The sequence below is a fragment of the Balaenoptera musculus genome, chromosome 15 (assembly GCF_009873245.2).
Source record: "Balaenoptera musculus isolate JJ_BM4_2016_0621 chromosome 15, mBalMus1.pri.v3, whole genome shotgun sequence".
Lineage (NCBI taxonomy): Eukaryota > Metazoa > Chordata > Mammalia > Artiodactyla > Balaenopteridae > Balaenoptera > Balaenoptera musculus.
This window is the reverse complement of record NC_045799.1, coordinates 22,676,120-22,702,602: the sequence shown is the minus strand read 5'-3', so window position 1 is coordinate 22,702,602 and position 26,483 is coordinate 22,676,120. Positions and strand designations below refer to the sequence as shown.

Below are 26,483 nucleotides of genomic sequence, written 5' to 3'. Positions count from 1 at the left end.
AAGCGGCATAGGAGCTGGAGGAAGATGAGAGCAGCGTCCCCTTCCTAGGGCGACACGGAAGCTGCTGCTGGGGACCTTGCAAGAGCAGGCGTGGTAGGGACAGATGCCAAAGGCCGGGGGTTGAAGAGTGAAGAAGAGGTAGAGGTGGAGTGTAGGGAGAAGAGGAGGGAGCAGCCGTGGAGGGGACGGCTGTGTCGAGAGGGGCAAGCGAGAGATGGGTGAGGCCGAGAGAAGCCGGGCAGGAGAAGCGGAGAGCGACAGAGCCAGGGAGGCCCAGGGGACCGGCTTTCGAAAGCAGCAGGGGCCCTTCCTCCGTTGTCCTGGAGGGAAGGCGGAAGAGATGGGTGAGATGCAGGTGGGTCTGTCGGGAAGCTGAGGGAGTGACTGATGGCTTCTGTTTTCTCAGTGAAGAATAAAGTTGCCGGCTGAGTGAGGAACCAAAGGCGTGGAGCTTGTGTGAGGAGGGCAAAGACCGTCTGTCACAGCGAGCAGAGAAGAAATCAGACCTCCCAGGATGTGTGAAGGGGTATGTCATGCACCCATCCGAGGGTCAGAGTGAAGCCAGTCGACTCAGCAAACCACAGAGCTGAAACTGTGCCGCATATCCAGTTTTATATCCGGCTTTTTTCACTTTACAGAGTAGCAGAAGCATTTCCCTGTGCATTTATGAACTCTTGGCAAACATCACTTTTAATACTTAGAAATAATCCACAGAGGGGATATTCCATGGGTCGCTTAAACTTTTCCCCTTCTACTGGACATTGAAATTGTTTCCTGGCTGTGACTGATGCAGTTCTCAAAGAGGCGGCCTGTGGTCTGGTGGAGAAAGGACAAGACAGGCTGCAAGGCAGAGCTGGGACATTCAACACTCTGGTGCCTAGAATCTCATCGTGGAAGCTTTTTAGGGGCCAATTACATGGCAACTGGCTTTCCTGCCAGGTCACATTCCTAGAGTTGAGGATAAAGAATGGGACAACAAGGCACATCTCACTGGCCTCCCAAAGTGCCCAAAGGTTCAGGAATTGAGCGTGGAAGAAATAGATTTGGGAGAGGGGCCCTGAGAGCAGGGAAGGCCAGACGTGTGACCCCCGAGCTGTTGACAGCTCAAACACATATAGCAACAACCATGTTTGAGGTGGCAACAGGGCTCCTCACTTGAATGTTTTCCCCATAATACAAGTCCTTTTGGTATCCCACCTTCCCGGAGCGGGCATTGCTCCAGGAGACCTGGTCATGGGGAGAGGATCTGGGAACCCGAGTCTTTTCCACCAAGGTCAGCAGGAGGGGGTCTCTTTCAGGTCTGTGAAGATGGAGTGAGCCACCCGAGAGAGTGGGCTTACCCACCCAACACGCTGGGGGACCCTTGGTGGGCATATTTTTTCAGGAGTTTCTGCCCTGGGTGGAGGCCGCTTGTTCTGGGACTGGCTGAAGCCCCTTCCAAATTTAAGGTTCTGTGTTTCAACAACAGCATTCACTGAAGTCCCCCTATGAGCCAGGGATAGAGAAGTACCCCACTGACAGTTTGCCTACTGTATGCCAGACGCTGGGCTTCCTGGACATGATGTCACCCCATGGCACGACAGGCCAATGAGGAAAGAATCAGCACCCCATGTGAGAGTGGGAAACCAGCAGGGCTGCCTCCCCTCGCCTCCCAGCCCCGGGCCTCCCCTGCAGCACAGGGTGATTGGTGGGGACCCCACGGAAGGACCCTTTCCTGGACACTTGCACCCCTTAAGGAAGCGCTTTATGTGATGGGCTTCAGGCACCATGTGGCACCTAGTAGCTGTGGGTGAGAGGCTCCAGGTTAGAGCCAAGGAGCTGAGTAAACCCCACCTCTTTGGGCTGGTGGTGGCAGAGCTGGGGGCCTGAGGTGACAAGGTCTTATTTGTGGGATTTGAGTTCCTGATGGACGACAATGACTGCCAGGCCTTTCCAGCTGGAACCGGAGCAGGCTCGGGGCCAAGGCCTGCCACCCTCTGGGCAGGTATAAGAGCTGGGAGGAGGGCTGGAGCCCGGCTGGGGCAGAGGTGCCAGCTGCCCGCTGGGGGACCAGGGTGCAGAGCTAAAGCTGCTTTGTACAGACCGCCAGGTGGACAGGGTCAGTTCTGGAAGTGGCCCCTTCTCTGTGGGAACCAGGGGATGCACTAGGGAAGCCATCCGGCTGGACAGGCTGGAGGAGGTCACCTGAGGCTGAGACTCGGCAGGGTGAGTACGTTCTTCCACGGTTCCTGCCTTTCCCTTCTCCACTGAGCTACTCACCCCTGCAAGTGACTGAGTGACTCTCTGTCCCAGAGGTGCCCAGGTGGAGACTGAGTGGCCATTTGTCAGGGACTTGAGCCCTGAATCTCTCAAAGGGGCAATGTGGGGGGGGTGGGTAGCCATAGCACTGTCATTTGTCCAGTGCTCACCAAACACCAGGAACTGTGAACAGGAAGATGGAGGCCTGGCTCAGCATCCTAGTTCTTCAGGCATTATCTTCATTTACTCTTACAACAGCCCTATCAGGTAGATAGGTATTAGTATTTTACAGATAGGGAGACGGAAGCACAAGGATGTTAAGTAACTTGCCCAAGGTCACACAGCAAGGAAGTGGCAAAAACCAGGAATTAAACTCCCTGACTCCAGAGTCTGTGCTCTTAATGACTGTGTTATTCTATCACGTGGCTGTGGTTAGTCCCTTCTACTTTCTGAGTGGCAGTTTCCTTATCTGCAATTTAAGGGTGTAAAACATGACGATCAGAAATATATTGTCCTGAGATTCCTGAAAGATATCTGGACATGGATCAGCCTTAAGCACTGGGAAGCCATGTTGGAACATTTATCAAGAATGTGTGAATGAGGACTGCCCTGGTGGTCCAGTGGTTGGAACTCCGTGCTTCCAGTACAGGGGGTGCAGGGTGCAGGTTTTTTTTTTTTTTTTTATTTATTTTTTTTTTTTTTTATTTATTTTTTTTTTGCTGTGTTGGGTCTTCGTTTCTGTGCGAGGGCTTTCTCCAGTTGTGGCGAGCAGGGGCCACTCTTCATCGCGGTGTGCGGGCCTCTCACCGTCGCGGCCTCTCCCGTTGCGGAGCACAGGCTCCAGACGCGCAGGCTTAGTAGTTGTGGCTCAAGGGCTTAGTCGCTCCGCGGCATGTGGGATCTTCCCAGACCAGGGCTCGAACCCGTGTTCCCTGCATTGGCAGGCAGATTCTCAACCACTGCTCCACCAGGGAAGCCCCGGGGGTGCAGGTTTGATCCCTGGTCGGGGAACTAAGATCCCACATGCTGCGTGGTGGGGGGGTTGGGGGGGGGGAAGAATATGTGGATGCCCTTTGATCCATTATTCAACTTTTGAAATTTATCATAAAGGATATCATCAGATTTATGAACAAGGAGCTTCATTACGGTTTTGCTAATAATCACAGAAAATTAGAAGCAAACAAAATGTCAGACATTTGAGAAATGATGTACATCCTGTGATGAAATAATATGCAGCCATTAAAAATCCTGTGTTCAGGGCTTCCCTGGTGGCGCAGTGGTTGAGAGTCTGCCTGTCGATGCAGGGGACACGGGTTCGTGCCCTGGTCTGGGAAGATCCCACATGCCGCGGAGCAACTGGGCCCGTGGGCCGCAATTACTGAGCCTGCGCGTCTGGAGCCTGTGCTCCACAACAAGAGAGGCCGTGATGGTGACAGGCCCGCGCACCGCGATGAAGAGTGTCCCCCGCTCGCCTCAACTAGAGAAAGCCCTCGCACAGAAACGAAGACCCAACACAGCCATAAATAAATTAAAAAAAAAAATTATTAAAAAAAAAAAATCCTGTGTTCAAAGGGTACTGAATGTAACTGGAAATTTTTCATTTGTTAAGCTTGAAAAAGCACTTTATAAAACGATACACAGTATGATCTATTTATAAATGTGTGTATATACTTATATATGAAATAAATATAAAAGATGGGAAAAAATACCCTTAGGGGTTGAGAGTTTATCTCTGAGAGGTGGAATTATGAATATTTTTGTATTTTTCTTTATTCTTTTCTAAATTCCTCAAATTTTCTATAGTAAACATGTATTGCTTTTTTAATTAGAAAAGTGACTTTTTTTGTTTTCAACATCTGTTCTTTTGGTCTAGCTTGGCCCCTTTCAAGCTTTGAGAGGAAACTGAATTGCAGGCTGTCAGTCTTGGAGGACCTCTGAAATAATCTGGTCTCAGAGAAACCAGAGGGGAAACAGTGTAATATGTTACATGTGGGGAAACATGTAACAGTGCTACATGTTACATGTGGGGAAACCCAGGGGTGCAAGGGACTTATGCAAGGTCATACAGGGAACCAGAGGCCCCAGACCCCTAGTGTGGGGGCTCAGGCATCTGCCCAAAGGCTACAGTCCATGGGCCAGGCTGCCAGAAGGGCAAGGAGGTAGAAGGGAATCACAGCTAGAATTTACGGCTAACGTGTTAATTGCTAACTACAATGCAGCCTTGAATGCCCAGCGTAGCTGACCTCACAGACCCACCCAGTGACATACTGGCCTGGGAATGACAGGTGAATGACAGGTGAGAGGGAGCAAAGGGTAGGCGGGTGGGCGTGGAGCCGGCCGGGTGTGCCCCAGGTTTCTCCCTCTCATCTTTAGGCCTCAACAAGCGGTGCTGCCTCCCCCAGCAAGGCTGAGGGCTCGCTTACTGCCCTCTGCTGGGCTCGGACAGAAGAATGAAAGGTCTCCGCTGGCGCTACACTCGGCTGGTAAGGGGCCAGCTTGGGCTGGGGGTTGGTCAGGAAAGGCGGGGGAGAGGGGGTCTGGGCCAGGATTGGATACAGGCCGGTGTCCCCCTTCCAAGCCCCTCCCCAGCTGGCCCAGGGTTCAGAGCAAGGACTCAGGAACCTGGGGCCTTAGCGCCCAGCCCCATGTTCCCAAGACCCTCAAGGAGCACAGACCACTGTCTCCATCCCTTCCTCCCCGGAGTGGGTGCCAGATGGAGCTCTATCCAGAAGCCCGCACAGCTAGGACCCCCTCCCTAGGCCTGAACCTGGGGAACAGGAAAGCAGTGTCCTGTCCTTCTCTCCTTCTCGAGGAAGTCTGTCTTTTTTTTTTTTTTTTTTTCCTTTAATGGAGTACCCCCTGCTGTTTTTTAAAATTAATTCATTCATTAATTAATTTTTGGCTGCGTTGGGTCTTCGTTGCTGCGTGCGGGCTTTCTCTAGTTGGCAGCAAGCAGGGGCTACTCTTCGTTGCGGTGCGCAGGCTTCTCATTGCGGTGGCTTCTCCTGTTGCGGAGTGCGGGCTCTAGGCATGCAGGCTCAGTAGTTGTGGCACGTGGGCTTCAGTAGTTGTGGCTCGTGGGCTCTAGAGCGCAGGCTCAGTAGTTGTGGCGCACGGGCTTAGTTACTCCGTGGCATGTGGGATCTTCCTGGACCAGGGCTCGAACCCATGTCCCCTGCATTGGCAGGTGGATTCTTAACCACTGCGCCAGCAGGGAAGTCCTTGAGGAAGTCTCTCCTGATGAAAAGCCCCGAAGTCATTGTGTGCAGGCGTGCATACACACACACACACACACACATACACACACACACATACACACTCTGGTACAGAGTGGGAGCTCAATGGAGTGAATGAATAAATGAATGAATGAAGACACCACCATACATGCCCACTGACACACACATATATTTACACAATCCCAACTCACACTCACAAACACATTGACAGGTAACACACGAAGTTGCACTCAACACCTTCTCACACTGATTTGCCTACACAACTCTATTTTAAGCCAACACACCACACACATTCACGCAGACAATGTGCATTTTATACGAATCTGCGAACCTGCATGCTGTCTCACCTATGACTACATGCGTTGTTTCACTGGCTGAAAGGGCCTTCTTTCTTCCTTTGTAAAATGGGGGTAGTAAGAAGCACATTCTGGGGAGTTCCCTGGCAGTCCAGTGGCTAGGACTTGGCGCTATCACTGCCGTGGCCCGGGTTCAATCCCTGGTCGGGGAACTGAGATCCCACAAGCCACAGAGTGCGCGGCCAAAAGGAAAAAAAAAAAAAAAAAAAGCAGCACATTCTTCTTAGAATTCTTGGGAAAATTCAGAGAGATCACGCACAGCAAGCATTTCACACAGGCCTAGTCAAGTGTGTGCTGTATATTGTATATGTCGGCCACTACTGTTGTTGTTATTATTATTATCGTTATTTCACGTACAAAGGCACAGCTGCGGCTCCCAGAGCTGGGCTGTCATCTGCCCTTCTCTCCTGCCCACAAGCTTAGAACGCAAGCCCTGGCATCCACTCTGGATCCAGAGAAACCAGGCGGACAAACCGCAGGGCCCACGGCCACATCTGATGGGCATGGCTGGCACGGGCCAGGGAGGGAGCTGGCTGGCGGCGGGGGCAGGGTCTGGTCTGTCGCTGATGCTTGCTTCCTCTGGCTGGGCTGGTGGCTGCAGGGGCCTGGGCAGGGGGGATGAGGTGGCCGAGGCCCTCAGGCTCCGGGTGTGTGGAAGCTGGTGTCTCCTTGCCCCTCCACTCACCAGGCCTCTTTGTGTCTTCACAGCCCAGCCAGGTGGAGGACGCTCTGTCTGGGGAGGAGGGTGAGGAAGAGGAAGAGGAATGGGAGGAGGAGACAGCCCCAGCCCCAGCTCCTGCTCCTGAAGAGCCAGTGGCGCCCCAGCTGGCAGAAGCCAGCCAGGTTCTGGGAGCCTCGGAGATGAGGCAGGTTCGGGCACAGTCCATGGTGCAAAGATTTCAGCCCTGAGCCTAAGGGTCCCACGCTCCTGCCCCACCCCAGCCAGGCCCAAGGACACCCAGGGTCACTCCTGCTCTGTCCTCAGCTCACTGTGTCACCTTGGGCAAATCACTTCTCCTCTCTGGGCTTTTCTTCCTTTCTTGTAAAATGATCCAGTAATCCTAGCACCGCCTTCTTCCCTGGGCCAGGAGGTTAAGGATATAGTGAACTAATCTAGTCCTTGGGAATTGACACCAAAGCTGGGGTGGGGGTGGGAGGATGAGGTGGGGGGATTAGGAGGAGGGGTTCAGCATCTCATCTATTCTCTGGCTGCTAGGGGCCAAGGTGACCCCTCTGACCTGGGTTCAAATCCTGGCTCTGCCACTTACTCCCCATGTGGGCTTCAGGCAGGTTGCTTCACCTCCCTGAGCCTCAGCTTCCTCATCTATAAAATGGGAATACTAATCCCTCTCTCTGAGGGTCCCTGCTAATTGGCGTGAAAGTCCCCTGGAAACAGTAAAGTACTCTGTAAACTGCAAAGCACCATGCTTGGGTGAGTGGTGGCTGTTCAACCTCAGTCCTCCTGGGACCCGAAGGATACGGGGCGAGGAGGGTGGGAGGACCGGGAACACTCACTCACCTCCAGTCCTGTCCCCAGCTCAGCCTCCACCTCCCCCCGAGAGTCGCTGGACACTCCTGGAGTCTGGCCTTTTGCACGTCAAGGGACGGCTTCAGTCTGCGGAGCCTGTACAGGCAGATGGAGGGCCACAGTGGGCCGGTGCTGCTGGTGCTGAGGGACCAGGATGGCCAGGTGAGCCGTGTGCTGGGAGTGTTAGTGGAAGCGATGCATGTCGTTGGGCCCCCGAGGGCCTCTCCATCCCCCAGCTCTGCCCCAGGCTCCCCGGGAGCCTCTCTAGGACGGGCCTATGTTACGAAGCCTGAAGGGTGGTGCTGCCAGTGGACCTCCAGCTCCCTTCCAGCTACAAACTGCAAACTCTTCTTTCCAGATGTTTGGGGCCTTCTCCTCCTCAGCTATTCGACTCAGCAAAGGCTTCTACGGTACTGGCGAGACGTTCCTCTTCTCCTTCTCTCCACAGCTGAAGGTGATGTTCTTAACCTTCCAGGAGGGGAGTGGGATCTACGGCAGGACAAAGAACCTGGGGTCCCAGTGGCCCCCAGCTCCATCCCCCGTGCTGGGTGCCTGGTGTCCTTCCATCTTTCCACAGAGGGAGTACAGCAGGGCAGTGGCAGGCAGAGCATCCCCCTTCATTTAAAAAGTGCTCAGTTCCTGGCAACCACTGACTGGCTTGAGAGGAGGTTTGTCGCTCAGCAGATACAGGCCGGAAAGACAAAACTGGTCCAAGTGCAGGTAGCCCTGTGGGTGTGGGGGTATATTTTCTTAGGCAGTGTTGGGTAAGGCCATCAGATAAGGGTGGGGATGGAGAGGAGGGTGTGAAGGTTGAGGGGAGAGGAGGTATGGCGGGAGTAGAAAGGGAAGCTGCTGGAGAAAACTGGAGAAACAGAAGGGCAGCTAGGCAGGGCTGACTGGAGGTCCGAGACTGTGAATGTAAAGGCCACTTACTTCGGTGTGTGCTTTTCTCTAGCAAAATTCAGCTCCTCAGGTTCAAGCACGGAGAGCGCGATGGGAGGGTTCAACCACGACTGGGGTTTTGCCAAGCTGCTTTACTAGAGGGAGACAGGGAAAAGGGAGTTGAATGGAGTGGAAACACAAAATAGATGAAGCACTAGTTGCAGGTGCACTGGTTTGCCATTAGAAACCCCTGTCCCATGCACAGAGCAAGACACCTACAGACACACGCAACAACATAGGCATCTGGTTGCATGACAAGGAGGTCACAAGCTTGGACTGACTGCCTTGCTGAAGGCAAAACACACCATATCTGCTGCGTTGCCTCCATCGCCAGCCTGGAAATCTTATCAGGGAAGAGGAGAGGGGACAGTTGTTTACAATAAACCCATGCTGGATACTAGTCCTCACCGCTGGCCTTCCAGGGTTCACGTACTAGAATCCCCAAGTTGTACAAGGTTCCTCCTACTGCTCTGACAGCTCCTTGGCAGAATCCTTTGCTGGTTCCTCCTCATCTCCCCAACCTTTTAACGTCATGGGGTCCTAAAGCTCAGGTTTTGGTTGTCATCTCTTCTCTGACTACCCTCTTTTCCTTCGAGGTCTCGTCCATTCTCACAGCTTTCCATGCCATCCAGGTGCTGATGGCCTCTCCTCCGGACTCCACACTCACATACATCCAACCACTACCCAGTGTCTCCAGTTGGATCTAAATGGCATTTCAAGCCTCACATGTTCAAAGCTGAGCTCCTGACTTTCTCCCAGAAAACCGGTTCCCCCTGCCATCTTCCCTGACAAAGTTAACGGCACCTCTATCTTTTCTGCCTTCAAGACCAAAAATTTTGGAGCCCTTCTTAACGCCTCTTTCACACCCTACATCTGAGCTGTCAACGAATCCTGATGGCTCTTCCTCCTCTTTCTATCGCTATCCAGAATCCACCACTTTTCACCATGTCCTTTGCTGTCACCCTGGTTCAAGCCACCATCATTACTTGCCTGCGTTCCTGCTATAGCCTCCTAATGCTTCCACCTTCAGTCATCACAGTACCTGGAGTGAGCCTTTTAAAATATAAGTCAGGGCACGTCACTCCTGGGCTCCAAGCTGCCGATGGCTTCCTTTCTCCCTCAGAGAAAAGCCAAAGTCTTTACAGTAACCTACAAGTCCCTACGTCTCTTGGCCTCTCTCTGATGTCATTTCTTGCTACTTTCCCTCTCCTTCACTCTGCTGTAGCCACACAGACCTGTCGGTTTGTTCTTAAACAGGCAGGCCTGTTCCTACCTCAGGGCCTTTGCACACACTGCTCTACCTAGTGTGCCCTCCACAGGATCTCCATGTGGGTCGGTTCTCACTTCCTTCAGGACCCTGCTCAGATGTTACCCTCTCGGCAAGGCCCTCCCTGGCCACCTGCTTTAAATTTGTAACACTCCAGCCCCTAGAAATTCTTATTGCCCTTCTCTACTTCTTTCTCCTTAGCTTTTGTCGCTACCTAATATACCATTTATTTTACTTATTTACCCGCCTCCTGCCGCTAGAGTGGGAATTCCAAGAGGCAGGAATTTTTGTCTGTTATGTTTGCTGTTCTCTCCAGTGGCTAAACAGTACCTGGTGCTAAGTGCCAAAAAAATTCTTCAAAGGAACTTATGATTTTTTTCAGGGGATCACTACAGTCTTCCCAGGATACTGTTATGGAATCTCATCCTTCCAAAAATTGGCTAATTTTTGCCTGTCTTTGGTCTTCTGGCACCTCTTGTGTTCTTCATGAATTCCCAGCCGTTCCTTGACCGCTCTTCCAAGAAGCACCATGAACATGGCCTTAATTTTTTCTGCAGCAATGTTTACCTTCCTCCTTCAAGTCTGAAGGTCATGTTCCTTGAGGAAAGTAGAGGAGGAGCTGAATGGTTCTGTCTTCTCGTGGCCACTTGTTAGTATTATCTCACCTCTTCTGAGCCCAGGGCTTATCTTTTATTAGTCCATTTTCTTGCTTAACACCCTTTGGTTGCTCAGAGCATTTTTGGCAACTAATTACAGGCAATAATATGCTATACTTTTGCAGCCTTTAAAAAATCTTATGAGCTAAATTGACCCTTGAATAATTTGTTTATTCAACAAACATCTATACCATGTCTCAGGAATACTGCCGGAATCAAGGCAGCTTTCACAGAGCTTACCTGTTAGCTGGGCAGGCAGTGGCATATTGCCACATGAACAGGGCCTGGGAGGAAGGGCTACTTTCAATTTCTCTGGGATGACATTTGGGCTGAAAGGTGAGAAGTGGGCCATTTGAGGATCTGGGGGAAGAGCATCCTGGGCAGAGGGATCAGCAAGCGTGAAGATCCTAGAGCAGCAATAGCTTCAGGTGTCCCAGGGACAGAAGGGCCAGGGTAGATGAAGTGCAGTCGTCAAGGGGGAAAAGAGGTCGGAGAGAAAATCGGGGGCACGGCAGGCTGGGCTTTCGGCTGTTGTAAGCGGTTGGATTTTATTTCCAGGGCCATTGGAGGGCTTTAGCAGAGGAGGGCTAATACCTGATTGGATTTTGAATACGTCACTGACCGCAGTGCGGACATGGGCTCTGGGCAGGAGACAGTGGAAGCAGAGACCCATTAGGAGGCTGTGATCCAGGGAGGAGTGACGGGCGGGGACGGATGGGACAGCAATGGTGGTAGTCAGGGTGTCTCTTTGGGGTGGGGCCCACAACACTTGCTGAGCAGCTGGGTGTGAGGCAGCACTGGGGAGTGTGCAGGCTTGGCGTTGCCGCCAGCGAGGGGAGGAAACAGTTAGTAATGGTAGAATCAGGGCCCCGCTCCTGACCTGGACTTTCCGCCTCCTCTCTCCAGCTTTGGAAGCGGGAAGCCTCAGAGGGCTCTGGTCTATTCCTAGAACAGAAGGGCTTTGGGGCTGTGGGAATTCAGACTGGAGGGCAAGAGGAGGTGAACTCCAGGGAGACTGGAGAGAAACTGCAAGAGTTAGGAGCCCAAAGTAGTTCCTGAGCCTTCGTTGGGGCCTGGAGGTTCTGTTTCCTCCACAACACTGCCGCCCAGTGGTGTAGAGTCAAAGTGCAAGGGCAGGACTCGCCCAGTAACCGCAGGTTTCTCCTATCATCACAGGTCTTCAAGTGGACAGGAAACAACTCTTTCTTTGTGAAAGGAGACTTGGATTCACTGATGATGGGCTGTGGCAGGTGCGTGTCTCAGTCCTCCCTGAGTCTCGAGTGTCGGGGTGGTCTGTGCTCGGATCCCTTCTCCCGTCCGGAAATGCTGAGCTAGGCTGTCCCAGACAAGATGGGGAGGCTGCTGGTTAACCTTCAAGCCTCTCCCTTCAGCAGCTCCTGGGGCCTGCTCAGTCCCCTAGCCAACCCCCTAAACCCTGCTCTAAGTCAATATTGAGAGGAGAGGGTGGCGTGGACTCTCCCCCAAAGTGTTTCGTTGGTGACAGCTTAGGCTGAATTTGTGTGTAACGTTGGGAACACCATTCCATATGGTTGGATGAGGCTAGATTCAAGGGATGGGCAAGCCTCAAATTTACCTGTCAGCTCCATGATCGTAGGAACATAACTCACTGGAGGAAGGCAGGCATCTGCCTGGAACCCGGCATGCGTGCGTGCGTGCGTGCGTGTGTACGCACGCACGCGCCTGTTGGGGGTGGGAGATGGAGTGCGTTAGGAAGACAAGGTTAGTCTCGCCTCTGGTATGACTTGAAAATTCAGGCAGAATAACTCTTATCCTGAGGGTACAGATGAAAGCATGGCTTGCTTAGTACCAGGCAAGTTCTTTGCTCTCCCAACTGCCTGAAAAGCCTCCACTGAGAGGCAGATTGACACAGAACGCACCAGCCATGGCTGATTTGCAGTAAGCCACTTGCCAGCTCCAGCCTAGGTTTTCTGTCAAACGAGGGGATTAGAATGGATGCCCTCTGACGTGTTTTGGGCTCAGAGTCCACGCTTGCGAGAGTCCCTCCTTTGGTTAAGCATTGCCGTCTTTAACGTTCTGAATGTTCTAAAACTGGATTGTGGTGATGGTTGCACCACTGTATATATTTATCAAAATCATTGAACTTTAAAAAAAAAAATGCTCCTGTGGGGAACAACATGCGAGCCCCTAACAATCAGGATAAACTGGTTTAAGGGGAGATGAGACAAAGGCGAAGTGGGGCTGCGGTCGCAGTATGGCCAAGCACCGCTGGTGCAGGTCCGAAAGGTGTCAGCACCCAGGAGGGAGCGATGCCAAGACTCTCCTCTCTCTTTAGTGGCCACTTTGGGCTGTGGTTGGATGGAGACTTGTATCACGGGGGGAGCCACCCCTGTGCAACCTTCAACAACGAGGTGCTGGCCCGGCAGGAGCAGTTCTGCATCAAGGAGCTAGAGGCCTGGGTCCTGAGCTGATGCCCCGGTGGGCAGCTTCCTGAGGCAACAGGGGCTTGGATCTGCCCCCGGATGCCGACGAGGCCTCCCTCACCCCGGGCAGTCCATTCTGTCCGAAGCACAGATGGCGAAGTGTCCCAGTGTGGACTGTGGCCGTGAGCCAGCCTCCCGTCGCCCAAGGACCAAGACAGGCATGGGCGCAGGCCATGTTCTCCTGGAGAGGGGACTTTGAAGGAGTGAAAGCACTTATACCTCACCCGAGCAGCACAAAGTCCCTCAGGAAAATGATCTTTTTAGAGAGTATACAGTTAATACATGTTTATTGTAGAAAGACCAGAAGATATAAAAGAATTAAAGTTGCTTAAAATTCAACCACCCCCCAAAACACTAACATTTCATGTATATCCTTCCAGATAATTTCCCAAGGAGATATATATATATATATATATATCTTACAAAATGGGATTCTACTCTATATGTTTTGGACATTATTTTAACTTAAAGAATATTGTCAAACCACAGACACCAGTACTCAACCAGTGAAATTAATAAAGACTCCAGTAGCATCCTTCTTTTCCCAGAACATTGAGGGCTTTCTGTCTGCCACCAGTGTGCCACCGGGTGCTTGCAAATCTCTTATTTAATTCCACGAGGAAAATATGAAAGCAGCAAATGAACAATATGCATACTTGGGTAAAGAATTTGAAATTCTGTAGATGGGAACCTCAGGGAGGTTAGAAAGGAGGAAGGGTATGTTTTCTGGCAAAACAGGAGCTCAGAAAAACTAAAAAAAAAGAAATCCATATCCCTCCCCATGCTAGTGCCTGTCTCCTGCCAGAAGATTCTTTATCAGGCCATTACTTGCCATTATTAAATGAGGAAAACCAAGTAACATAGGCCCTGTTAATACCATCCCCTCTCGAAGACCCAACACAGTGCTGAGGTATAAAGAAACATCTGGGCGCATTCCTAGACCAAACACAGTTCTTTTGCACAAAAGGGTCAAAAGTGGGCACACAAGTGTGAGAGAAAGTCGTCAAGGAAGACACGGCCGGTTTCAAGACAGAGATACAGTCATGAGGTTTTATTGCAGCTGTTTCCTTCACCCAGATGAAATAACCAGTCACTTGAACTTGCAGTTCTATTTACATTCTCAATGTGACAATGCTCAGTAACTCTAGAGGCCAAGCTGTTCAAGTCTCCGTTTTTACACAAACAGTGAAGATGTTTCTTAAGAAAAAGTTAACCTTGTCAGTGGCACATGGTTCCCATAATTAAAACAGTTGCAAAGAGCATAAAGTGCAGCTGCCTGGTACGTAACAAAAGATGCAAACAAAATAGATCCAAGTTGCTTCTCAGAGAGCACAATGATACAACACTGAGACCACAAAATTGCAGAGTAAAACAATGACTTAAAGGTAGGAGGTGCAAAAATAAAACAATCTTGGCAGAGAAACATTACATTCTTGACCTTGGGTCCGCGCACATGAAGTCTGGGACGGATGCTTCTCCCTACTGAACATTTCAGAGGCACCTTGGTTAAAATGGACATGACCCAGTACCACGGACCACTTTCCTTGTGCTTCTATGAGCCCATGTGTGACCACATCCCCACCACACAGCATCGTGGTGGGAGAGGAGAAGGGTTCTAACTACTCTATGAATTAGGGTCAACTCTTGATTATCTACTGAGGGATGGGGGAGGGGTGATAGTGCACAATGGCAGACATTCCAAACACCTGTCACCCTAGTGTCTACAGCAGAGAGCCTGGTTACACAGTGGAAGGTGCAGCACTCCTAAGGCCCTGTGGATAATCCACTGGCCTGCGGTCTGAGTTCCTCCCCACTCCCTCTTGCTCTTGCCCAGGGCCAGGGCTGGCTCCCCAGGCCCAGCCTGCCAGGGAATGTCAGGCTTTTGTAAGGGGGTGTCGAAGCACAAGATGTTAGGGGCTCATGACTGCACTCCCCACTGCCCTGCCTGTGGCAGCCACCAGCTTTGGCTCTAACTCCAGACTTTGCTCTTGGTGAATTTCTGTAGCACTGGGGATGTGCGTATGGGGGGAGAGCCCTCAGTTCAGGAGCGCTGCTCAACCACAGTGGTGTAGAGACACAGAGGGGAACCTGGAGCTCACTGGGCAATCACTTCATCTCTGCACGGGCAGCTACCAGCAAAAATGAAGTCCCAGCTCTGAGGAGCCCTGAGGATGGATGGTTCCTGTCATGACCTCTGATCAGCACCCAAGCAAGATGCAGAGAGCAAGTGGGAGGGAAGCTGCCTTCTCCAGGCTGGGCAATGGTAGAACCCTCAGGGCTTGGGCAGTGAGCACTCAGGAGAGAAAGAAACCAACATGGGCTAGAGCCACAGCTGACCCAGAGAACAGCCTGGTTTGGGGGATCCCTCTGCCACTGGGGCTAGGGGTCTCCTATAAGGTAGTTTTATGCCCCACTTCGGAGGAGGCCAGAGCCCTCAGATCTTTTCAGCAAATCAATCAGGCCTCTCATCAAAATGCTGGAGCCCCTCCTGGCCCTCATCTACTGTTGATCCCACATGGCAGCTTACAGGGGGCTAAAAGGGTGAGGGTAGGTGCCTTTCACTAATGTTCCAGTCACTCAAGGAGAGCTCTCTTCAAATTTGGGGTGTTGGGCACCTCCTCAGGGGCGCAGGATTTTACGTTTTGCTTTTAACTGCGGCTGTTCGTGACAATCCCAAATGCAAATTCCAGTGTGCACCTTTGTCTAATTTCCAAATTTTTAAAAAAACAATCATATGTCCTAAGAGTTCAAAGTACATAAAAGAGTGGTTATTCTAAGAAAACAGGCTGCTAAAGAAGAAAGACTTTGATTAATATTAAAAATAGGCAAGGCAGTGCTTTCCATAGCTCATGTAATAAGGTTTGCCTAATACCTGTTCCTCTAAATAAAAATGACTTAGCATGTGCGTACATTCAAAATATAAAATAAAAAGCACTAGTTGTCAATACATTTGTAGAACTCTGTAATCAAATTCCCTAAATTAATTGTGTTGGGGGGAGGAGGGAGAGGCTTTTTGTAAACAACTGATTGCAGACATTCACACTGAGTCATCTGAAAAAAGCTGGACTCTGAATTTGGATGCTTCTCGGGTGTGAGCTGGACTCTGGGCTGAATCTGTGTTCTTCCACTCCAATTTTCGAGGTGTTATAAGTGGGGCTACAATATCACCATCCTGTGAAAAAGAGAGAAACTAGAAATACAGAAAAGCCAGTTTTCATGGTTTTGAGCGAAAGCCTCAGGTACACATATCTTTGTCCTGCAGACAGATTGCTTCTGGACAGACTTACTCTTGGGAAACCCCAGATTGTATATATGCTCAGTGCGTGGGCTGAATTAGAAACACCACGGTCCTAGGAAGGGAAGAGCCCTCAGAGCAAAAGCCACCAGACCTATTCTTTTCACATGGCTAGGTTTTACGGCCCTCTCCCTTCACACACTTCCACAGAACACACTCTGTCCTGGTTTTCCAGGAGAAAGAGGGGCCGCACTGGACCCTTGCTCCTCTCTTTCCTAGTCTCCCCTGTAATAAATGTCCCAGGTCTGTAAGACGGCAAAGGGGGGAAGGACAGTGTGCGCCTGCAGAACTTGAGCTTTGCTCCACAATTAAGGCTATAACTTTGGCCCCATCAGCATTGACTCCAGCCAAAACAAGCAATGGTGTCAAAGTGAAGTGACACTACGACTTGAAAACAAAGAGTGTAAGAAGCTAGACCCTCTAACACCTGACTCTATCCTGAATTGTTCTTGAACTTGTGGATGGATTCTCGAGGTTATATGAGGGTACAGGATCTGTGAGAGCCTTTATTGCACTAGGAAGAGAATGCTTGTGATAGAATATCGTGGCCTTCATTTGCCTACTTGCTCTCAGATCCACTCTTCGCCTCCCTCTGCTGTGCTCTGTGTCACAGGAGCTGCTCTTGTGAACTACGTTTCCCAGCTCCTGTGTCTACTGGCCTCCAGTCAGGTTTGGCCGATGGGAGGCACTGGTGGGAGGCTGGAAGACAGGGGGGCAGAGAAGCCAGGGTGTCTCTCCCCTAACCCCTCTGGCTGGGTACAGTGGCTGTGATTCTGCTGTGGTTCTAGCTTCTGCAGGTGGCCCAGCACCTGGACTCCCCCCTCCTTCCCTAGAGGTGGCAGCAGCTCCCTCCTGTTGTCTCACTGTCCTGTTTGCCCATTTAGCTCTTCTAAAGCTTTCGGATCTCATGCCCCGTATCACATTTCTTCTGCTGACCTACGCTGGATGACTTGATAGAGCTATTATTAAAAGCAGCCACACTATTGCCATGACACTCATATTTGGAAGACCCGTACCTCAAGTCAACATTATTTGTTTTCAAACTCGTCTCTATTTCTACCAAACATCCTTATTTCTACCCATTCTAATTTCAACTCTAGTGAATTTTATGAACGCCGACTTGACTATGTCACTTTCCTGCTTACACACCCCAATGGCTCCCACTGCTCTGGTGCTCTTGGCTTACAGGACTATGCACAGTGCCCCGCCCCCGTCCCTAAATGCACCCTGTTCTCTCCCACCTTCCGGCCTCCCCCCCACCCCCCTTTACCCAGCTGACTCCTCAACCATTCTTCAGGTCTCAGCTTCCAAGTCCCTCTTTAAATAAGCCTTCCCCAACAAACCAGACTTAAACTCGTCTCCTTTTTGCTCCTCTAAGACTGTCCACACTGCCCCTGACCCCAAAGCACTTACCACACCATTGTGATTGTTATTTACTCATGTGTCTGTTATCCCCAAATAGAGCGAAACCCGTGGGAACTGTCTCAGGTACCGTTCCATCCCTGGCCCCTCACATAGGGCCTGGTGAAAACACTCATTCCCTGACTGAATGTATCTGGATTTAAGGTCACTATCACCACATGGCTGAACTTGAATAGCCTCTTGTTTCTCTGCTTCCAGTCTCTCCACGTTCCAATCCATCTGCTGCTAGAGTTTTCCTTCTTCATCAGGGGTTTAGTCTCCTTAGGAGCTACAGTACATAAGACAGACATACTTCCTTATTTCCACTGGTCTCACTCTAGCTGGAGACAAAACCCAGAAGTAAATAATAATTACAGCAGCATGGTAAGTCTTGAATACTCTCGACAATTCCCTGCCCACTGTACGTAACAATAAATCCTTCTTAGCTGATTACCCACGCTTCTCCACAATCCAGCCGACTCTTCCGTTTCCCCTGTCACCGCAACAATAAGACTTTTCTCCTCCAGTCAGACGGGTCTCCTCATGGTCCCCAAACACACCCAACTTGTTCCAGTTTCATTTTTGTGTAGCTCCCATTTCTCTCTGCTACTCATCCAAACACAATCCAGCCTTCTGGATGTAGTAGAATCCTCCCTCCTGCCTAAGACTTTTTTTTTTTAACATCTTTATTGGAGTATAATTGCTTTACAATGGCGTTAGTTTCTGCTTTATAACAAAGTGAATTAGCTATACATATATCCCCATATCTCCTCACTCTTGCGTCTCCCTCCCACCCTCCCTACCCCATCCCTCTAGGTGGTCACAAAGCACCGAGCTGATCTCCCTGTGCTATGCGGCTGCTTCCCACTAGCTATCTGTTTTACATTTGGTAGTATATATAAGTCCATGCCACTCTCTCACTTTGTCCCAGTTTACCCTTCCCCCTCCCCGTGTCCTCAAGTCCATTCTCTACATCTGAATCTTTATTCCTGTCCTGCCCCTAGGTTCTTCAGAACCATTTTTTTTTTTTAAGATTCCATATATATGTGTTAGCATACGGTATTTGTTTTTCTCTTTCTTACTTCACTCTGTATGACAGACTCTAGGTCCATCCACCTCACTACAAATAACTCAATTTCGTTTCCTTTTATGGCTGAGTAATATTGCATTGTATATATGAGCCACATCTTCTTTATCCATTCATCTGTCAGTGGACACTTAGGTTGCTTCCATGTCCTGGCTATTGTAAACAGTGCTGCAGTGAACATTGTGGTACATGACTCTTTTTGCATTATGGTTTTCTCAGGGTATATGCCCAGTAGTGGGATTGCTGGGTCGTATGGTAGTTCTATTTTTAGTTTTTTAGGAACCTCCATACTGTTCTCCATAGTGGCTGTATCAATTTACAGTCCCACCAACAGTGCAAGAGGGTTCCCTTTTCTCCACACCCTCTCCAGCATTTATTGTTTGTAGATTTTTTGATGATGGCCATTCTGATCAGCGTGAGGTGATACCTCATTGTAGTTTTGATTTGCATTTCTCTAATGATTAGTGATGTTGAGCATCCTTTCATGTGTTTGTTGGCAATCTGTATATCTTCTCTGGAGAAATGTCTATTTAGGTCTTCTGCCCATTTTTGGATTGGGTTGTTTTGGTTTTTTTGATATTGAGCTGCGTGAGCTGCTTGTATATTTTGGAATTCAGCACCACCAAACCAGCTCTACAACAAATAATAAAGGAACTTCTCTAAGGCTTTTCTGACAGCTCTCCCAAAGCTCTGAGTCCTAACAGACTCACCTGTGTCCCTCCCTCTGGCATCTGACAAAGAGCCAATGTACTGGGCTACTCTTTCACGTCTAACCTTTGGTTTTTGTTTCCTTCAGCACGCAACACATGGGGGTGGGGGTGGGAAGCAGCTAAGGTGTTGTGAGAGACAGCACTAGGCCAGGAAGTAGAACTCTGTTTCCCACCTGCCTGCCAATCATATTCATTCAGTCAACAAATATCAACTGGTCACATTCTCTGTGCCAGGCACCCACCATGTGCAGGTCAATAAGGGACAATTTCAACAACATTCTCTATGGGATTGGCAACTAGAGAATTTAAATAGGTTACAGGTTTGGGAATGCTGAGTTTGGAATAAGTTAGAAAACTTATTATCGTTATATGTGGCCTTAAATAAGTTAAAACTCAGCTTTGGTAACCTTCTCTTCAAGATGAGGACACATACCTTATGACAAAACTTCCAGTTATAAAATACATGCAGATAAGTCCTGGGGATGTAATGCACGGCATGGTGACTATGGTTAATAATACTGCATGGTATAATGGTATATTTGAAAGTTGTTAAGAGAGTAGGTCGTAAAAAAAAAAAAAAAAAAAAAATGAGGACACAATATCTCACCCGCCAGGGTCACTGGGAGGACTGGGTGAGACAACTGGTGAGAACATTGTCAAGTACTATTCACATGTTCACCATCTTAAACTTTTATTATTAGGACAATATTGATAAACAGAGCACCCACTCACAATTGCTGTAGGAAGAAACTGCTGGTGGACACAGGTTCAGGCATTTTAAAAGGAAAGCTTAATGTGGAAAAACGTTTTTTTCCCAAACGAAAACCAAATGACATTTATTTATTTATTTATTTATTTACTTTAAACTTTTTATTTCATATTGGAGTATAATTGATTAACAATGTTGTGTTAGTTTCAGGTGTACAGCAAAGTGATTCAGTTATACATACACATGTATCTATTCTTATTCAAAATCTTTTCCCATTTAAGTTATTACATAATATTCAGCAGAGTTCCCTGTGCCATACAAGGTCCTTGTTGGTTATCCATTTTAAATACAGCAGTGTGTACATGTCATTCCCAAACTCCCCAACTATTCCTCCCCACTACCGTTCCCCCCAGTAACCGTAAGTTCGTTCTCTAAGTCTGTGAGTCTGTTTCTGTTTTGTAAATAAGTTCATCAAATGACTATATTTAAATGAGAACTTTTCAGAGGGATGTAAGGATTGCTTGTGTTTTTTACTTAAAAATTTGTGCAACGTATGTGAATAATGTCACCCACCTGTGGCTTGGTGAAGTCATTGATTAAACACCAGTGAACAAAATGCTGTTGTGCAGCATGCAGACTCCTTTTATCCGTCTTCTTACAATAAACTCGAATCAGCTGCTCAGCAAATACCTCTGGCAAAAACTGTGAAACCTTTTTAAAGAAGGAAAGATTTCACTGTCACCTTGAATTCACACACTGAAGAGAAATCAGTTGTTCCTAAGCTCCATGCTTGATGTTATATTAAAAGCACCATGTTGTTTTGCTATTTTATCCCAATGATAATCCAGAGAAAAGAATTCTAGGCAGCTGTCATATTGCAAAATGTCCCGCAATTTTATGTCCATTAATAGAAGATGAAAGGTTTGTATGATATAATTACATGAAGACGACAGACTCTCACACAGAAGATATGCAAATACGCACATTTAACTTAGATGACTTCAACCATATGACACTCCCTTCCCACCAGACTTATAAGCTAGCCTCTAAACCAAAAAACAGAGCTTTCTTCTATGTTTAGCAAACAGGAAAAACTGGCTGTTAAGATGGTCTAGGCTACACAAAATCAGGTATACTTGAATTTTAAAGATATGCTTCTGCTTCTTTTTTTTTTAACGGTACACACTGACTTTAGGACTCAACCTGAAAGTAAAATGCAATATACTGTAAAGATCCAAATGCCACTGTAGTATATTTGTTTTACCTAAGTAGTTACCTGATTTTTAGTAATCATGATTGCCTGGCTGGGCTCACTCTTACAATAGAAGCGAACATGATCAATAGGATTCTTGTCTTCCATCCCATAATCCATGTTGATAACCTTAATACAAGCAATAAATAAGCGATCATGTACATAATAGCAATGAGAGTTCAATTCAGGGTTGTGGGGCATCACAGGAAACGAAGAAGAGCTCTCTGGAGGTTGAGAAGTAGGAGCCCTGGTAGGGTGGCTCATAGCAGAATAAAAGTAGCTCTGGTGCATGACCCATAGGGAATTGGTCTTTGAAATCTGGGTGGGGTGGGAGGGGTATTTGTGCTTTCAACATAAGTAGGGTATAACATCAATACCTACTATGTGATAGACACGTGGCAGGCACTGTTGTGTAGAGATACAAGGACCCTTGATAAAATCCCAGCCCCCACAGACCACATGGCCTAGACTGAGGTAGAACAAATAATTTAAAAAGTAACTATCAGGAATTCCCTGGTGGTCCAGTGGTTAGGACTTGGTGCTCTCACTGCCAGGGGCCCCGATTCCATCCCTGGTCAGGGAACTAAGATCCTGCAAGCTGTACAGCCTGGCCAAAAAAAAGTAATTATCTAAACCCATTTGTTATGAGAGCTACCAAGGAAAAGCAAATGGTACTGTGAAACTTTGTAACCTGGGAACCTAGTAGTCTGGGGCACCTAGGCAATGACTGGAAATGTTTTCCTAGGAAAGTAACTTTACTAATAAGTGAGCAGGAATTAACCAGGCCTAGGTAGGAAAGAAAAGAATTCCAGGCAGAAGAAATAGCTCTGAAGCAGAGAGGACTGAAACTTGTCTGCTGGTTTTAGTAACACTGAAGTCATTGGTGATCTTAGTGAGAGTAGTTTTAATACAGGCAGACCTCAGAGATATTGCAATACATGCAAAGTGCAATAAAATGACTTGCAATAGAATGAAATGTAGCTGTATAGTGATGGTGACAGAGAAAAGGTTCAGAAGTAGATGAGAAGGGACTTCCCTGGCGGTCCGGTGGTTAAGACTCTGCGCAGGGGGCACGGATTCGACCCCTGTTCGGGGAACGAAGATCCCGAAAGCCACGTGGCGTGGCCAAAACAAAGAAACAAACAAAAAACAAAGCAAAACAAAAAAGAAGTAGACGAGAAATGAGAGAGAAGACAACTTTTGGAAGTTTGGCTGTTAAGAGAGGCAAGAGGGGAGAATATGAAGCGGACCGTGGTACCCAGGAAAGGTAAGGGGACACAACTTTTCAATGAGTTTAACCCTGAAGAAGAGAAGATGGGTAAAGAGGAGTGCAGGGTTTGTTATTTTCTTAAGATGAAAGTCTGTTTAACTGCTGATGGGAAAGTCAAAGAGAGAGAGGAGAGAATGCATACTGTGTGGTTCTGCAGACGTTCTGAGACAAACTGCTCTCTGGCTGCACTGCCCAATGGGGTAACCACTGGCTATGTGTGGCTTTTTACATGTCAAGTCATTAACATTAAATATAAGAATAAAATTAGTTCTTCAACTGCAGCAGCCACATTTCAGTGCTCAATAGACATGTGTGGCTAGTCACTACTGAAATGGACAGCACAGATACAGACCATTTCCATCACCACAGCAAGTTCTATTGGACAGCCCTGGCCTGGAACACAATTAGAAGGGTTACCCTTAGCCTTTTGATAGGAAGAGAGACATTTCCCCACTGTACCAGAGCGAAGTCTGAACACAGCTGCACATGGAGGCAGGCTTGCTTATTTGACGGTGTAGGTGGAGAGAGTTCCTATCTAATAACCTATATTTTATCTCTGAAATAAGACCTGAAGTGGGGTTAGTCACTGAGAGTGAATACAGTTGGGGTTGGGAAGCAGGGCTGGAGATTTGGGAGGAGTGAAGATGGTTTGAAATAGTCACTATGGAGACTAAGAGAATTGCACTAAGCTTGCCAGAAAGTCCAGAGGGCCCACCTAGGGTTGGTGACCATGAACTGTCATTCAGCGTTTTGCGAGGGAGTTGAGGGTAACTGCAGAAAATGACTGAATTAATGGAAACACGATCTAAGTTAGATTGGGAGAGAAATGAAGATAGAAGATCACTAACAAGCTGGAAGAAAGTCAGGAGACAGTAAACTGGAGCTCCCGATGAGCTAGGAACAAGCAAGTAAGGAAGAAAGGGGTTTATGGACAGAGATGGGATGCTTCAGTTAGTGATTTTTAGAGGGAGGGCATTTTCAAATGTTGATAAGGTTCAGAGTGTAATCTGCCGAGCACGTTGGCTGAGGTGGAGGGGATAAGGTCACTGAGGATGAAGGTAAGGAGATCAGAGCTGGCACCATGTGGACTATGAAGCCACTAAAGATGATGGCAGGAGCTGGAGTAGAGTGGAAGGCTCTACACCATGCCAAAATCTTCAACCAAGAGGACAGGAGATGGTTTAAGGATGTCAGTCTCAGAGGAACAGGGATCTTGCATGGGGTCTTGAAGTGGTACTAGGGAACAAGAGGACTGATGAACAGGAAGGTCTCCTGACCCTGAGGAATGTGCTTTTCCTGAAAGAGCTGCAGGGGAATCAGGCTCTCAGGGGACAGCCAGGCTGCAACAAAAGCAAAAAGATAGTCAGCGAAGAGGCTAAAGATAGAGGGGAGTTAGTTAATTATGGAGTGGAAATTCCAAAGGGTTCCACGGACCGGTCTGGGACAAGGGAAGAGACTGGAAGTGAAGTAAGGGAAGAAATAGAGTAATGTGGTGATGACGGTACAGAAAAGAACAGATGATAAGAGGGGCTTATCCTGTGAGTGGTGACTGAAGAAAACCGGTATATGAGCTTTGCTGTCTATGCTGCCAGTGGCCTGTGAGACAAAGGTGGACATCTGAGATTCAGCCATGGTCCAGAAGTGAGACCAGGGGTCTGCAGTACACGGCCAGCCCTCCCACTCTGCATGGTCTACTGGCTTTGATAGCTGCATCCCTTTATCTGTGAGGGAGCATTGCTCAGTCCTCCCCACGATCCCAGTGCTGGTGCTGTCACAGGTCTCTCTCCTGGGTGTTGTTTCATAACGGAGGGACCTGATGCAGCATTGACATTTTACCCATCGTGGTAAGGCATGAACACTAATCAAATTTTCAACAATTTAAGTGCCACTACCTCTTCGGTATTTATTTCCTTGGCTTTAGAATAGTAATAAAAGGCAAGCCCTATTTTCTTCATAATGCATAACTGTAAATTCCTCCTTAAAGCAGATTGATAAAACAGTTACTTTCCAGAAGGGCAATGTTATACAGAGATCCCATTCTTAAGCAAGGACTCAAGAGTAAAAAAGTAGCTACAGACCAACAACAATGAATCTTTCATTCTAAATAGTAAATTATGTTTTATAGCCCATTACATAATCATAAAAGTTACTACATACAGTCCCCAAAGGGGCCATGTATGGTAAGATGCACCACGTAAATATATTACACTGTCAAGCTAAAACTAGATGCTAATTCATGATAAGACATTTAATTAGCAACTTTACTTGCTTTCTCAGAATACAGATGGGTTTTACCCATCTTAAAATGGAAAGAGTTTCAGATTATGAAACTCTTGTACCATACTCACTGTAAAAAAAAAAAAAAAATCACCTGCAATTCCACCACTCAGGTAGAAACAATGTTAACATTTTACTATTAATATATCCAAAATTTTTTCAATATGTTCATTGCACACACACATTTAAATGTAATGTATATACATTTAAAGAAACAAAAAGAAAATCATTCTGTATGTACTTTTTTCACTTATTATAAACACCTTTCGATGTTAAAAACAACTTTTAATGTTTGCATTAGTCCACTGAATTTCCTATTGAGAGACATATATAGGGACTTCCCTGGTGGTCCATTGCTTAAGACTCCATGCTTTCAATGCAAGGGGCACGGGTTCGATCCCTGGTTGGGGAACTAAGATCCCACATGCCGTGTGGCATGGCCAAAAAAAGACATACACATTTTTCCCCTAATTTCACACTATAATAAAGCTACAATAAATATATTTGTGCTTTTTTTGAAAAACTGATCACCTCCTTTGGACAAATCCCCAGAATGAAACTGCTGGGTCAGTTAAAATTGACCCTAGTTTGGTCTCTTGTATCAATTTACACTCCCATTTTCACATACCTTTATTATCACAAAATCTTATAAAAATGTTCTTATCTTATACGTCTGATAATCAAAAACTCATTGCATCAATTTGCCTATAGGTTAACAAGAAAGTTAAACTTCTTTCATGTCTACTGGCCATGTGTATGTCATCTTCTCCTATGCATGGCAGCCACTTGAAGTACCTCTGATCCTCTATCCATTGGGAGATGGGGAGGTGGGGGACTGACTAGGAGTAATGCCTGCACTGAGGGCAAGGGCAGACACGTGGGAGCCCAGGGATAACATTCTGGAGAGTGAAGCCTTTCAGAGCCTCAGGAAGTCAGGATGTGAGATCCCTTTATTCTGGTGGAACCTCATCTAATGAAACAGGAAACTGCAGCCTGATCTGCAGATCTGAGGCACTTCAACACACAGTCAAGCGAATAGAGAGAGGGTCCAAGGGCAGTTCACTCACTGTGTCCCTCGGCAAAGAATGGTTATGGAGAGATTGCCTTTTGCTCAAAGATGCGTCAGCAAGGGAATAGCAAATGAGAGGCTTACGGAAAAAATACACAGAGAACACTGTCCTGAGATTTCAGAGGAGTAGAACTCTGAAAATAATTTCTTAGAGGAAACAGAAGAAAATGTGAGAAAGCCATTTGGCATTCTCATTAGGATACAAGAAGACACTACATCCTCTATGAAAATAGGAGTCAAAAAGTCTTAACTTTTTCCTTTGTGTGTATGTGTGCAATTAAAATATTATTGGTATGTATTACTTTTTTGATCAAGAAAACATTCAAAAATCACTATATACAACGTTCTATTCATGACATGACCACAATTACATAAAAATATTTACAATATTGACATAAAAATGTCAAAGAAGATTTTAAAACTGCTTAATGTTAGTTTTTTTTCTGTGATATCACAGGTGATTCTCTTTCTTCCATCTTTCTGTATTTTCCAAATTTTCTATAATGAACATGTTCTACTGTTATAATGGGGGTGGTAGTGGTGCTTTATTTTAAATAAATTCTTTGCTTAGTATGTTATTGGACTAACTACTTACATCCACTATGAAATCTTCAGCCTTCAGTTCAGGTTCTAGCACCATGTCACTGGGTTTAGCACTGGCGACCCCTTTCGGAAGGCTTTCGTAGTTTTCCTAGAAAAGACAAGGCTCCTCATGTTAGAACTCCAGT

General features: G+C 47.6%; 2 protein-coding genes across 5 annotated transcripts in view; one reads left to right on the top strand and one right to left on the bottom strand.

The window, feature by feature from the left end:
* Positions 1–4,637: 4,637 nt before the first annotated feature.
* On the top strand, positions 4,638–13,000 carry TLDC2 (TBC/LysM-associated domain containing 2). 2 transcript variants are annotated; one of them, XM_036824774.1, is made up of 6 exons: positions 4,638–4,721; positions 6,539–6,700; positions 7,368–7,520; positions 7,717–7,812; positions 11,400–11,473; positions 12,538–12,673. In XM_036824774.1, exons 1-6 carry the CDS (start codon positions 4,689–4,691, stop codon positions 12,671–12,673), a joined length of 654 nt encoding a protein of 217 aa, XP_036680669.1. In that variant the 5' UTR covers positions 4,638–4,688. The 2 variants fall into 2 exon arrangements, with proteins under 2 accessions (XP_036680669.1, XP_036680668.1); XM_036824773.1 differs by lacking the exon at positions 11,400–11,473 and having other exon boundaries at positions 12,538–13,000.
* Positions 13,001–13,721: 721 nt separating this feature from the next.
* SAMHD1 (SAM and HD domain containing deoxynucleoside triphosphate triphosphohydrolase 1) overlaps positions 13,722–26,483 on the bottom strand; it is a 63,621-nt gene continuing 50,859 nt past the window's right edge. The window contains exons 13-16 of one of the 3 annotated variants that reach the window (XM_036824770.1): positions 26,351–26,446; positions 21,164–21,268; positions 20,461–20,598; positions 13,722–15,875 (exon numbers count right to left, since the gene is read on the bottom strand). In XM_036824770.1, coding sequence (XP_036680665.1) covers positions 15,723–15,875; positions 20,461–20,598; positions 21,164–21,268; positions 26,351–26,446 — 492 coding nt within the window. In that variant the 3' untranslated portion in view covers positions 13,722–15,722. Of the gene's footprint in view, positions 15,876–17,255; positions 17,671–20,460; positions 20,599–21,163; positions 21,269–26,350; positions 26,447–26,483 lie in introns of those variants that run through there. The other 2 variants (XM_036824771.1, XM_036824772.1) reach the window with 2 other exon arrangements.

What these genes read in the sequence shown, in the direction of transcription:
- TLDC2 (XM_036824774.1), top strand. Translation starts at nt 4,689, where the DNA reads ATGAAAGGTCTCCGCTGGCGCTACACTCGGCTG. An exon ending in GAGCCTCGGAGATGAGGCAG is followed by an intron (nt 6,701 to 7,367) that starts GTTCGGGCACAG and finishes TCCTGTCCCCAG; the next exon opens with CTCAGCCTCCACCTCCCCCC. An exon ending in CCTTCTCTCCACAGCTGAAG is followed by an intron (nt 7,813 to 11,399) that starts GTGATGTTCTTA and finishes CTATCATCACAG; the next exon opens with GTCTTCAAGTGGACAGGAAA.